The 14,610-nt window shown below is 37.2% G+C and overlaps 1 protein-coding gene across 6 annotated transcripts in view; it reads right to left on the bottom strand.

Annotated features, from left to right (window-relative positions):
* Positions 1–14,610, bottom strand: part of TANC2 (tetratricopeptide repeat, ankyrin repeat and coiled-coil containing 2) — a 363,149-nt gene that overhangs the window by 111,757 nt on the left and 236,782 nt on the right. For all 6 annotated transcript variants that reach the window (XM_060080807.1, XM_060080805.1, XM_060080801.1 and 3 more), the window contains one exon: positions 8,251–8,376. In XM_060080807.1, the coding sequence (XP_059936790.1) occupies positions 8,251–8,376 (126 nt within the window). The remainder of the gene's footprint in view (positions 1–8,250; positions 8,377–14,610) is intronic.

Raw genomic sequence — 14,610 nt, 5'->3', positions numbered from 1 at the left:
CTGTACATCTACAAAACATTGCTGAGAGAAGTTAAGGAAGACCTAAATGAATGGAGAGATATATTATGTTCATGGATTGGAAGATTCAACATTGATAAGAAGTCAATTTTCCTCAAATTGATCTACAGATCCAATGCAATCCCCAACAAAATTCCAGCAGGATTTATGGGTAGAAATTTACAAGGTTTCATATGGAAATACAAAGAACCTGGAATAGCCAAAACAATTCTGAAAATGAACAACAACATTGGAGGGTTAACAATACCTGATTTTAAGCTTTATTATAAAGCTACAGTAATCAAGGAGGTGTGGTATTAGCATCAAGATAAGACAGATGAATGGAAGAGAAGCAGTCCAGAAACAGATCCATACATATATGGATGACTGATTTTTGACAGTGAAAAGGTGCAAAAGGAATTCCATAGAGGAAGAACAGTCTTTGCAACAAATGATGTTAGAACAGTTGTATATCTACATGCCAAAAACAAAAACCCAAAAAACTTTGATACATATCATGCACCACACCACATACAAAAATTAACTCAAAATCAATCACAGACCTAAACGTAAAACCTAAAACTGTAAAACGTCTAGAAGAAAATACAGGAGAAAATATTTGTAACTTTGGGTTTGTCAAAGAAATCTTAGATATAACACCAGAAGAACGATCCATCAAAGGCAAAAATTCATAAACTGGACTTCTAAAAACTTCTGTTCTTTAAAAGATACTGTTAAGAGAATGAAAAGACAAGCCCAAAACTGGGAAAACATATTTGCAAAAGTACCCATCTGATAAAGGACTTGTATCCAAATTATATAACAAACTCTTGAAACTTATTAATAAGAAAAGAAACCATCCAATAAAAGGGGACAAAATATTTGAATAGACACTTCACTAAAAAAGATATTTGATGGCAAATAATCGTATGAGATGATTAACAATAAGCACAATGTTGTACAGCAGATCCCTAGAGCTTTTTCATCTTGCATAACTCAAACTTTATACGCCCAATCAACAGCAACTCCCCATTTTCCGCTCCCTGCAGGTCTTAGCAACCATCATCTGGCAATTGGTGTTTATATGCAACTGTTTCCCATCCCTAACACCCCAGTGTACTGAACTATGTACAATAAGCCATAGTATTGCTATTATTATATTACCTAAAGCTTTTTATATTATATTGTCTATGACATAGGATAGCATGGTGGTTAAGAGCACAGGCTCCAGAGTCTTCCACATATGAAATGAATCCTTGCACTGCCAATTACGAGACCTGTAACTCTAAGCAAGTTACTTAATCTCTCTAAGTCCCAGTTTCCTTACTACCACCACTTGCATCAAAGAGTTGTGAGGATTAAATAACGTTTAAAGCTCTTAGCATTGGGTCTATAAAGAATAAGAACTCCAATAAATGTAAGCTATCATTTTTATCTGTTTAAAAGTGCCCCATTCTCAGCATCTGTCTTAGTGTTTTAAGAAGTCTATTGTATTCTATTAATGTGAGGATAAAAAAGGGAAAAGGCTTATTTGCCTCTGGAAAATAATACTTTGAGTCTCTGAAAAACTTGTATATTAAATTTCAGCTTTCTGACATTGGTCTTATAGAAAAACATTTGTTGAGAAAAACCTGGAATCATTGCTGAGTGGAATTTTCAGGAAGGGAACAATGATCCTTGAAAAACAGTGGAAGAAATAGGGAAAATCCAACTCTCCCAAATGCTGCTACTTTTTACATGTTTCCTCACACTTAATATCTCAAAATGTGGGGAAAGTATAAAAAGGGTAAAGCTTTTAAAATGTGAAACATCTGATAAAAGAACTATATAACTATGTCAACATAGTTTTTTTTTTTTTTTTTTTAAAGAAGATGTTGGGGGTAGGAGTTTATTTATTAATTAATTTATTTTTGCTGTGTTGGGTCTTCGTTTCTGTGCGAGGGCTTTCTCTAGTTGTGGCAAGTGGGGGCCACTCTTCATCGCGGTGCGCAGGCCTCTCACTGCCGCAGCCTCTCTTGTTGTGGAGCACAAGCTCCAGACGCGCAGGCTCAGCAGTTGTGGCTTACAGGCCCAGCTGCTCCGCAGCATGTGGGATCCTCCCAGACCAGGGCTCGAACCCGTGTCCCCTGCATTGGCAGGTAGATTCTCAACCACTGCGCCACCAGGGAAGCCCTCAACATAGTTTTGTGCTATTAGATTGTTGGTCTTGAAGGTGAGATTTTTATTGGGGAATCAGAACTGGCTAATTACTTGACATTTAAGATTAAACTTTTTAAAAAATTAATTAATCGGCTGCGTTGGGTCTTTGTTGCTGCACGCAGGCTTTCTCTAGCTGTGGTGAGCGAGGGGCTACTCTTTGTTGCGGTGCACAGGCTTCTCATTGGGGTGGCTTCTCTTATTGCGGAGCACGGGCTCTAGGCATGCGGGCTTCAGTAGTTGTGGCACATGGGCTCAGCAGTTGTGGCTCGCGGGCTCTAGAGCACAGGCTCAGTGGTTGTGGCGCACGGGCTTAGTTGCTCCACGGCATGTGGGATCTTCCTGGACCAGGGATTGAACCCGTATCCCCTGCATTTGCAGGCGGATTCTTAACCACTGCACCATCAGGGAAACCCAGATTAAACATTTTAAAAGTGAACACTCAGTGATGAAATAGCTATGGCCCTACAAAGGAAATTCTCCCATGCTATATTTTATTAGTATCTGGGGAAGTTATTACATAAAAAATCTTTTATTACATACTGCAAGATTGGAACGCTTAGATCATTTTACTGAATCAAAAATGTTTTACAAAGTGTTACCTAAATAAATTTACTGGCATTATGGTTAGTTTAATAAGATTTAGTCACTTTTGGAGAAAATAATGATAGAAAGATTAACTGGGAAACTATTCTTTAAATCTAATTTAGATCAAAACATAAAAATGGCTTAACAGTTATTTTTCTTTATTGCACTTAAGGCATTTAAAAATATTTTCAGTGATTTATTCTTGCAGAACTAGATATCATGATTAGAATTTCTTTCATGTTACTCCACAGCCTTTAAGTAGTGTGTTATTTAATGCGAGAGGTCAATACGTGCCCTGTTAGAAGATTAAATGATTTATAGACTCTTCTCTTTCCCAAAGGCTAATTTTCCCTTTCAGGTCTTGTGGGGGAACTTTGTTGTACATTAGCCACTGTTTGGGCTTTCAAATTTTGAGACAGATTTACCAACTAAAGCTGGTTTATATAAAAACCAGATCTGTGTACTGATCTGGAGCTACTTTAATAAGTAGTGATCTGCTTTAGAAAACTACAGCTAGACTACTCCAAAAAGTATAAATCAGTTTCTAGCAGACAAAGACATCCAGTTTGAGTACTACATTTTCAAATTTTAGGGTACTTTGCAAAAGAGCTGGCTGGAGGTGAGAGGATCACCTCATACAACTAAAGCTTACAATCTACCCTAATATTTATATATAGGCAGTTATGTGCATGCAACTTTATTTCTGGATTTTCGATTTACCTAAAAAGAAAGAAATTTAATCTTGTAAAAATAAAACAGTGAACAGTGAGATAGAAAAGACTGATGGAAATATTCCCTTGTAAGTGTGAGAGCTAGCCAGGCAATGATCAAGATGACTAAGCAGCCTCAGGGATGTGTGACTCAGTAGGCTAATGCAAGATTATTAGCTTCATGACATACATCTTAGCCATCTTCAGAAAGGATTCAATGTTTTGGAAAAGTAGGGGACTCACAAATGGCATGAAACCCTGACTTTATTTGATAAAAATTCAAGTTTTTGCTTTGACAAAGCCAAGTTAACTGTGTCAGGGTCAATTTTACATCATTTCTGCCAATGAGTCAGACCATCATTTGCACATTTGCCCCCAACCTAGTATCTATTAAAGCAGCTATTAACTAAATCCAATGCCTGTGAATGGCCATTTATGTAATGGGATTTAGTAAAAGTCCTAAGGAAACCAACACATATTGAGAAATGAAGATTTAATTAGGAATGTATAATCTCTTTAAGCAGAATAGTGTGATTATGATTTCATATCAGGCAGGTTCCAGAGTCTTATCAATAATAATCTGTTGTTAATTTACCCCAAGTAGCTACTATTCAAAGTCATTATGCTATGATTTGCTTTGTGTACTTTAACTTCCCCTGATTCCATTTATATATTCTTTCTTCAGATTTATTACATTTATCCATAAAAACCAACATCCTCTTCTTCCCTTTTACTGGACAGTAAACAGTTTCTTTCTTTATCTGGGTAAAAACAGATTCCATTAAGGTGGTCAGAGAGAGTGAGAGGTTTCAGGTCTAGCATGACTCCACATTTACACAAGGTGATTAAATTAAAAACGGACCCTGAAAATAATTTTTAAAACTTGACTTAAAAACTTTAAGATTTCAGGGCCTCCCTGGTGGCGCAGTGGTTGAGAATCTGCCTGCTAATGCAGGGGACACGGGTTCGAGCCCTGGTCTGGGAGGATCCCACATGCCGCGGAGCAACTGGGCCTGTAAGCCACAACTACTGAGCCTGCGCGTCTGGAGCCTGTGCTCCGCAAGAAGAGAGGCCGGGATAGTGAGAGGCCCACGCACCGCGATGAAGAGTGGCCCTCACTTGCCACAACTAGAGAAAGCCCTCGCACAGAAATGAAGACCCAACACAGCAAAAATAAATAAATAAATTCCTACCCCCAACATCTTAAAAAAAAAACAACTTTAAGATTAATATCTGTCAAGGACATTAGGCTTTGGGACTTAAAAGGCACGTGTAGTACGTTAGCTAGCTGTATACTCTGCATTAGGACACAATCTACTGTAACTATTTTGTCATTAGAGCTCAAGCTCTTGGATGGTTGACAGCTAGAAATCTACTGACTTGCTGCACTAAGATCCTGGACAGTGCACTTATGTGACCTCCTCCCCACTGTTGGGCTGGGTCTCTGGAAACATCAATTTTGGGAGAACAGCTGTTCAAAACAGCTGTCTTGAGAAGTAAAAAAAAAAAAGACTTTTTACTAATGAAGCAAATGTTAATGTTAATACTCAACTTGAAGATCCAAACTGTAGCTCATGGGTTACCTCAGCAAATTCTGCTTCAGCAGTCAAAAGACTATTATTATGATCAAACAACTGCAGTTATTATTAAGATAACTGTTAAATGAACTATGCCTGTACTATTAAACCATGTTCATGAATAACTTCTAACCAACTCTCAAACTACACTTTTCCACATTTCTGTAAACAGGCTGTGTGATCCTTAAAGGCATAAAACTTATCTTCAGTTATAAATGGTATCCTCTAAACCACTCTTTCTTAGTGTGATCTTGGGACCCCTGGGGCTTCTCAAGACACTTTCGCGGGTCCACAAAGGCAAAACTATTTTCATAATATTAAGAGATTATTTGTCTTTTTCCACTCTCATTCTCTCACAAGGGTATGGTGGAATTTTCCAGAGCTTACATTAACACATAATGGGTCTACTATTAAAAAAAAAAAAGAACAGGTATTTTAACAATTTATCAGTTCTAATTTAATATGGTAAATATTAATCAATATAACTCATATAACACAAGCTTTTTAGGGTCCTCAATAATTTTTTAAGGTGGAAAGAGGTCCTGGGACCAAAAAGTTTGAGAACCACTGCTCTGAACAAAATAGCGCAGGACTGCCTGTATGAAGCGCCCAATAAATGCTTGCCATCCCTTCATATATTAAAGTGATTTTACTTCAGATAATCTCTGTACTTGAAATCAGTAATTTAGTACCCACTGGATATACTACAGGGTACATGACCATTAACTACCTTCTTCTGAAGATCCAGGGTCATTTAAAACCGGAATTGTGATTTAAAACCTACTTCACAGGACTTGTTTGAGTTATATTTTAAAATACAGAAAGATATACCTCTAATGTAGAAAGAGATACCTTAATGTACACTAAAAAAGGTTTTCAATCACTTTATTACTTTTTTGGGGTAAAGTTGTTTTACTTCAATCATAACCAGAGTTAGCGGAAGATATAAAACTGAAATATGACTTCAATTTGTATGTTCCTTAAAATAAAAGTAGAAAACATGATGTGACATGATTTTTTAAAATTATACCAAGAAAACAATATGATTCTGTTTCTATAGTAAAGTGTACTGTTTTGGATATAATAACCACAAATTATAAAGGCTTGCCAAACAGGTCTACAGAAACACAAGGAAAATCTGTCCAAGTTTGCTTTCCTTTCTTGTTAATGTCTAAGCTACAGAGTTCATTTGTAAATAGTAATCAAGATAACATGTTTTTGAGGGAAGGTTATTGTCTAGGGCCTCAAAGTTCTAAATTAAAGTATGCTAATTTTAGAAGATAAAATACTGCTTACTAAACACCCTGTCTCTTATGGATTAATACACTCAACTGGATGGCATGTTCCAACCCTTTGGACTGCTAAAAGAAAACCTCTTGAAAGAAAAGACAACTTTAAGGAACTGAAACACTAATACCATAGCACACTCATCAACGGACAAACTCCATCTTTAAGTATTAATGTAAGCAGTAAGTTGAAACCCTATCTGCAAGGGATATGAAATTAGTTTTGTTAGGAATGCATTATTCAGGTGGAGAGCTTCCTAAAGATTTAGGTATGCTTTGGAAAAATCTTTGGATGCACTTTGGTTTTACTGAATGTTTAGGCTGAAGCCTAGTGAAATGGAAAAGATTTTCATTGTATTCTATACACAGCTGATATCTATGTGTAAACATCAAGCTCACCAGAATGTATCTGTCAAAGACCTTACTAAATCTTTAGATACTGGAAGTAGACATGTGTCATCAAGTATCAATAAAACCCAACACGAAGAGTTCTCAAAAATACATAGCTGAAATCTGTCATTAATTTTGTTTTTGATGTCATATAAAATCCATTATTCAATGACTAGCAAAGCAGAAAATAAAATCAACAATGTCAGTATGTTTTTCAGTAATGCAATGCAAGGTGATGCCAATGTGGCAGATTTTCAATCAAATCTGAAGGTCTATATAGATCAATAGTTGTATTCCATCTTCTTTATTATGGTTATGCCTTCTGGTCATGGCACAAATAATTTAGTTGGTCTTTGAATAAATTTATTCAGGCTTTGGACATAATCAGTATAGCAGCACTAAAGTAATACTTGACATAATTCCACTTCGTGGGATAAGCAACTAAGATGTGGCTAACTGAAGAAACAGCAAGCAGGATGGATAGGATTGGGAACTAACACCATGACTGAGGCCATCAACTCACCACTGTTGATGGGAGGTATGGTAATTGTAGCAATACAACTAATTATTTTATGCTCCTAGTTGCCGAGCCATCAGTAAAAAAATGGTCAGCATAATGACTTCCAGAATGGACAGCAGGCATGTTTGAGTCCCTTCCCGTGTGAGTTATGCATGTGGCACTACACAGATTAGACTAGGGCACAGGACAAGGGGTGAGGAGAAGAGCAAAGCAAAGATTCAAATAATCTATAAGATAACATAAATAATGCACCTGATGTAGTAGAGCTATGGATTACCAGATACTAGAGAAAGCAGACCATCTGTTAAGACTATCACAGACAGTTTGGTTCACTTGAACAAACAAGAGGCACAAGCAGAGATACCAATAACAGGCCTCTCAACTAGACTGTTGTTATAACAAAATGAAAAGTCTTCAAAAATATCAGGTTCCTGACTGCAGAAGCATGTAGCATGCACAAAGGGTGTAAAGAAACAGGTGTCTGAATGGGAAAAGGATAAGTTGTTTAGATGTTGCCAGGATAGGACTAGAAGCACTAAAATTCTAAGAAAATAAAAGTACTGTATGTCACTAGAAATGGCCACTAGAATGTAAATGAAATGCATTCTCTAGTGAAACAAATTAGCAGCATCAAGTTCACCTGCAATAGGGCTAGGGCTGAAATTGGTCAACAATTACTTCTAAAATCCAGGACCTTAAAAAGGTTATTCCCCCCATCAACCCCAGCCCTTTCCACTTGTTTTCTTTCAGAATTTCAAGGAATCAGTGCTTCCAACTGTTGGTAATTACACTGCCTTTCTATGATGATGAGTACAACGTATTTGTGTTCCTCTTTCTCTCTCGATTCAGCAGAAATGAACTGGTTACACGCTCACTTAAGGGAGGCCTAAATAGGTGTGGAAATTGGAAACAAAGGAACTTTTTGCCTACTGCCCATTTCCATTTTCCCCTGGGCAACCCCATGCAAAGCCCTCTGTGGTTCTAACCTCTTAAATCCTGCTGTGTGCGAGCACCGGCCATGCTCTGTCTTGGCATTCGAAGAGAAGTTCTCAAAGGTGTATGTCTCTGCTCATCCAGGTAAGCGAGGTCCTCCAAGTGGGTGGAGCTTGTGGCTGATAAGACAGAAGAGTTTAGTCAGAATACCTAAGTTTAGAAAACTGTCAGTTAGTCTGTATCTCCAGACTTCGGAATCAGAGCAGATACATTCACTGAGAATTTGCTCAACTCAAAGTCCTCATCAGTGTCTGGAACATGTGCCAGGAAAACATGTCAAGAGTTGTCTGCGGCTCCTTCACTCCTATCAAATGCCTGAGCTTATAGAGAATACTAGCAACAAGTTGGCAAACACATTAGTACCTGACAACAAAGATTATTAGTTTTTGCTTCTTTTGGGTCACAAATCCCATTTGTATAAACAATATCAGTGGAGAAATCTGTTCCAAATTATATTAAGCTATAAAAGAACCATGAAGCTCTATTTTCAACATTTCCTATTCACGGTAAAGAATGAAATATCCTAAAAACAATTTTCACATGTGTGTATATATATGTATATAATGGAAAGGCAGGCACCTGGGACAATGGACAGAGAATTGCCAAATAGCATTTAGGGAACTGCCAATGTCCATGAATTCCAAAGAACATGTTGTTGCTCTCTGAAGATAAAAGTCAAGTAACAGTGGCTTCCCACTGCATCTATAAATCCTTTAACCCCTAACCTAGCCACGAAAGAGAAAGAGAAAATGGCAGAAGATGAGGGTAAAATGGCACTGCTACATACTGAGAGCTATTGAGTCCAAGAATCAGGAAGTGCTGAAGACAAAAAGCTTTTAACAAAAAGGAAAAAAAAACTTCCATCAGAAAATGGTTATTTAGAGCTCATACGTGATTAATTAAACCGTTAATTCAATCTGTTGCCAATTATGTAAGATACTGTGCTGGGGGTTAGTTCAGTAATTCCATGACAATAATTTACTGAGAGAATCCTGTGTGCCAGGCTCTGTTCTTGGTGCCCTCGCTGGCTTCATTGCTAGTCTACCTCTGTGACAATTTGGAGTGGGTGAAAGGAAGCAAACTGAGATCACTCTTGGCTGCTGAGCTCCAATGAAGAATTGTCCACATCCTCAGTCAATGTAAGACACAACAAAAACATAAAGAGGGCTATGATAAATGGCACAAAGTCAGTTACAAAGTGCTCCATGAGCTGAAAAAGAGAGAGAAAAGATGGAGAAAATTGAAGAGAGGGAGAGGGAGAGAGAAAAGAATAAGTGCAAGAGACATATGTTCCCCTCACCCTTCAATTACTGCAATTGTCTTATTTACCTGGATCTACTGGAAACCCACACAAAAGACATTTATCCAAATTATACATATAGTTTCTATAAGGAAATAAAAGTCTTCGAAAGCTAGTCCAGGGAACTTATACCAAGAAAGGGAAGCCAAATGACGCATGACATACCAGAGAGAAGAAGAGAATAAATATCAGAAGAATAAAAGATAATCTCCATTTCTGCATTCTGAAATTAAAACTATCCAGAATAGGTAACTTTCTCTTATTTAAAAACATTGGGGACAATTACACCATGCCCACTGGTTCTAATTTGGTTCTGTGAATTAGTTCTTTCTTATGTTTCATACAATCCCTCCTGTTTTAACCAACGTCTATTTTCTTTTGCTAGGTTCTTTATCCATATGTGTGTAGCTACCAAAAAAAAAAAAAAAAAAAGGCGGGGGGTGGGCAGCCCCCAGAAGTCCTGTCCCCACAGAGCCCTCCTTGGAGCTCAGAAATATTAGCATCAGCTGAGCATGGCCCCTTCACAGAGATGTTTGTTTCAGCTTTGTGGGGCCTCTCCTCCAAGCTTCTATGGTTTAATCATCCCAACCTCTTCTCGTTTACAGGCTCAGAAGCGGTAGCTGCTTCCTGAAGTTGCTAAGTCCATGATATCTCAGTGTTCTCTTTCACCTTTTCAGTTCTTTAAAACCTAGTTAACAATTCTTTATATATAACATCTTCTGTTAAAATATCTGTGTGGTTTCTATCTCCTGGCTAGCCCCTGGCTGAGATAGCAAATAACAGCAATTCTTTTACTATGTGATGTTGATAATAAAGCAATATCACAGAACGCAGATGTAAAAGATGTTTTAAAGGCCATCTAGACTAGAGGTCAGCAAACTATGGCCTGTGGATGAAATCTGGCCTGTCGCATAAAGTTTTACTGGAACACAGCCTTGCCTCTTTGTTTAAATAGCTGTTTACCATAGAGTTGAATAGTTTCGACAGAGACCATATGGCCTGCAAAGCCTAAAATACTAGCTGACCCCAATCTAGTCAGATCCCCTCCTTTTACAGTTTAGGAGACAGTGAAGTCATTTATCTACAGTGACTCACTTATTCACTGGAGAGCCAGGTCTGGAAACCAGCTATCTTAACTCTCAATCCAGTGAGCACTATTTGCATTGTACCCTCCTCTCCTTTTAAACCTAAACAAATCTAATTCTTCTTAAAAGGCTTATTTTTCATTCCTTCTTCATCTTTGTCACTTTCCCTCAATTCTCTGTTTTTTATGGCTTCAAAGAGCAGTGATCAAACTTGGGCAATAAAGGCATTGCCAATGCATAGTAAGGTGCCCTGCATGTCACAGACCAATAAATCTCTGCACTTCAAAGTTTTCTGCAGTAAGAAACAAAAGAACAAACAAAAGTCCAAATTTGTTATTTTTTTAATAAGAAAAATACTTATAAGTTACTTTTTAAGCTGATAAACTGAAGAGTAATATGAAAAGACCAATGACAATGACAATTTTTAATTTTCTTTTATTCACATTAAAACAAAATTCAAATAAAAACTGTAAAAGCTGGATGATTGATAGAAATTTCTGGTTATCATTATGGCAATATTAATGGTACACTATATGATTTTAAAGCAAGGTTCTAGCAGGGTACTTTTACTAAAAATGTTTCTATATGCTAACACACTAAGATGGTTTGATATGTTTGAGTAAAAAGAATATATATTTCATTAACAGTAGCCAGAATGATATAGAAATACACAACATGAAGCAGAGCAAAAAGCTTTGTTAAAAAAAGAAGCCTAAACTCTTTCCTTTTTACATGTTATCTCCATCTATGAATCTTTTAAAGATTAAACTACGGGAGATCTATACTTGGAGTATAGATTTAAATTAAATAATAATTACATAATCCATTTTAATTTCTTTTCTTTTTTTCTTTTTTTTTTTTTGCGGTACGCGGGCCTCTCACCATTGTGGCCTCTCCCGTTGCGGAGCACAGGCTCCGGATGCGCAGGCTCCGGATGCGCAGGCTCAGCGGCCATGGCTCACGGGCCCAGCCGCTCCGCTTCATGTGGGATCTTCCCGGACCGGGGCACGAACCCGTGTCCCCTACATCGGCAGGCGGACTCTCAACCACTGCGCCACCAGGGAAGCCCGATAACTACATTCTTTCAGAGTAAATCAGAGTGCTCCGCACGTAATGCTCAATACAGAACTAAATTCCAGGCTCGTCTTACTTAGATTTAGAAATCTGTCTGGCTCTATCCTCACCTTCCTCATTGCGCTGCTTAATGTTTAACAGACATCACTATGGTAGTATGCTTGGCTCCAATGATGTTCATAAAATCTTTCTTCAGGTACTGCTGATCCTTTACTTTTTTCTATAACACATATCACTTTCTATTGTATTGAATACTATATAAATTACTTATTTATTCTGTTTATTTTACTTTCCCTGGTGAGAATGTAAGTTCCACGAGGGTGAGAATCTTTGTTTTGTTTATTGATGATTCTCAAGTGCTTAGAAGAGTGCCTGGCATCAATAGCCTATGCTCAATAAGTGCTAATTCTAATGACTAAATAATTGTATTTAACATACACGTTGTGTTTTGCCTATATTTAAACAATCACTGAATAACAAATTAGGTTTTGTCTCACTGGGTTATCTGAAAGCTAAGGATGAAGGAGGTGGCTGTAACAACAATGCCTTTTCCATCATCATCCCATACAAACACCAGTGATAGATCTATAGGGACACATATATTCCCACCTTGTAGTGCTACTCTCACTGTGAAATTGTCCTGGCAATTTTTTGAGATAATTCTGTCAAATTAAATCAATACTATAATATTTAATGAACACTTTCTAGATACAAATATAAGAATTAATCAGGTAAGTTGAAGTGAACTGATGAAATAGGAAAAACAAATCAACAATAAAAAGTTTTATGTAAAAAGAAAATGCTTTAAAAAAGTAAGCCCATAAAAATCTATGTCTTTAAAAATCCTTGTTTTCAGAGAATGAAGAGGGAAGTGGAAAAAGGGAGCATATATTTTTCTGAGATTTCATCAGATTGGAACAGCTGACTCATTTACAGAACATTTAACTGACATACTTTTTGAATTTAATACACAAGTGGGCAGGAAGAAATCCAGCAGATGACATTTGGTACAAAACATTCCAGAGGCAACTCTGTATTATAGAGTTTGGAATCAGTTTAAATTGTTTCTTCTATCAGTTGCCACTAATGCAAACAGATTTTAGTAGCACAACTGCCATTCTGGCTGACCTGAGCAGGGAGCCTGGAATGACACGTTATGTTTGCTACAGCCTGGGCAAGAAGCCACTCTGCTGTTCTTACACCCTTGATTCATAAAGCCAACATTCTGACTGCAGAGAAGCTCATTTCTGATTTTATTTTTTTTGGTAAAATCTTTATTACAGTTTCCGATTGGATTCATTTAAATCCCCCAGGATTCCCATTTTGCATTTACCTGATTCTTAAGATCCTTCTCTTAGGAAAATGTGCAGCTCCAAACATTAAGAAGCAGATGGTGAGAGTTTATATTTTAACTGACTTCTGTTGTTTGCATGTTTCCCTGATAGACTCCTCATTTTCACACAAAGCACTGAGGACAGCTGTTGTAAGCGAACATTTCCTGCTTCCCATATCCCTCCAATTCACTGCCAATCTCATTTTAAGACATCAAGGATGACCACAGACAGCCTACTCTGATAATTTCTGCCATGCAACCACAAGTCCACAAGGGTTCTCTGCCTCCTTCCAACACAACAGGCTTAAAAATATGCAATAGTGATTTACATTTTGAAAACAGTAAAAGTTTTTATTTTTTCATATTTTACAATTTTAATTTAAAGGTGCATAAACTTCTAAATTTATATTCAGAAAACTGAGCTGCTCCAGGAAAAACCCAACCTTTAAGACTAGACTGCCAAAACTCACCTTTAATCACTTCATCATTCAAGATAAAAGTTTTTATGTTTTCAGTAAATAGTACTATTTTCATTCGTGGTATATGGAGCTTTTAACTGGTACATTAACTTTAGACTTCACTTGTTTAAGAATCTTTATGTTGCTATAGGTATATAGCTAAATCTAACTGACCAATGTATTTATTCAATCAGACCTATTTTAGTAATCAATAAAAAGTACACGATTGTTTAAAAAATTTCATTACATATGTTACTTCAATACATTGCAGTGAGTTAAAATCTCAGAAAATATTAAAAAAATAAATCACCATAAACATTTTATAGTGCTGACTCCATTCCCTGAAAATAAAAGTGTTATAAAAGCCACACATCCTTTCCAATTCTCTTTAAAATCAAGAATTATGGAATAACATAGACAGTTTTACTCTTCAGAGTTCAATCCAGCATCAGCCTCATAAAACTCCTTGACAATTTCCTGGTCGTGACAAATGTGGTCCTGTAAAGATGCCACAAAGCTCAAGCTAAAGAGGATGCTTCTCTTCCCCAGGTGGGGAGAAGTCTATAACACAGCAAGGACCAATTAAACAGTTAATCCCCTAGGTTTTTAAAAATGTGATGAAAATGGTATTTTCATATCATTATTCAACATTAATTGGTCTCTAAAATAAATATATCACTCATACTGAGATAAAGTTTAAAAAAAAGAAGGAAATTTAAAAGCTGAGTTTGAACAAAGCCTTTTATTATTGGCATTCATCACCTCCCCAACCCCGTTCATATGCTTAGAACAATTTTTTTTTTTTTCTTTTTCTTTTTTTTTTTTTTTTTTGCAGTACGCGGGCCTCTCACTGTTGTGGCCTCTCCCATTGCGGAGCACAGGCTCTGGACGTGCAGGCCCAGCAGCCATGGCTCACGGGCCTAGCCGCTCCGTGGCATGTGGGATCCTCCCGGACCAGGGCACGAACCCGTGTCCCCTGCATCGGCAGGCAGACTCTCAACCACTGCGCCACCAGGGAAGCCCGCTTATAACAATTTAATAAGTAAAATATACTGACTTTTTTCCCTATTTCAAACTCATCTCATATTTGAAATCCTCAATCA

The sequence above is a fragment of the Mesoplodon densirostris genome, chromosome 18 (genome assembly GCF_025265405.1).
Source record: "Mesoplodon densirostris isolate mMesDen1 chromosome 18, mMesDen1 primary haplotype, whole genome shotgun sequence".
NCBI lineage: Eukaryota > Metazoa > Chordata > Mammalia > Artiodactyla > Ziphiidae > Mesoplodon > Mesoplodon densirostris.
The sequence above is the reverse complement of the archived record's forward strand: the minus strand, read 5'-3'. Positions and strand labels throughout refer to the sequence as shown.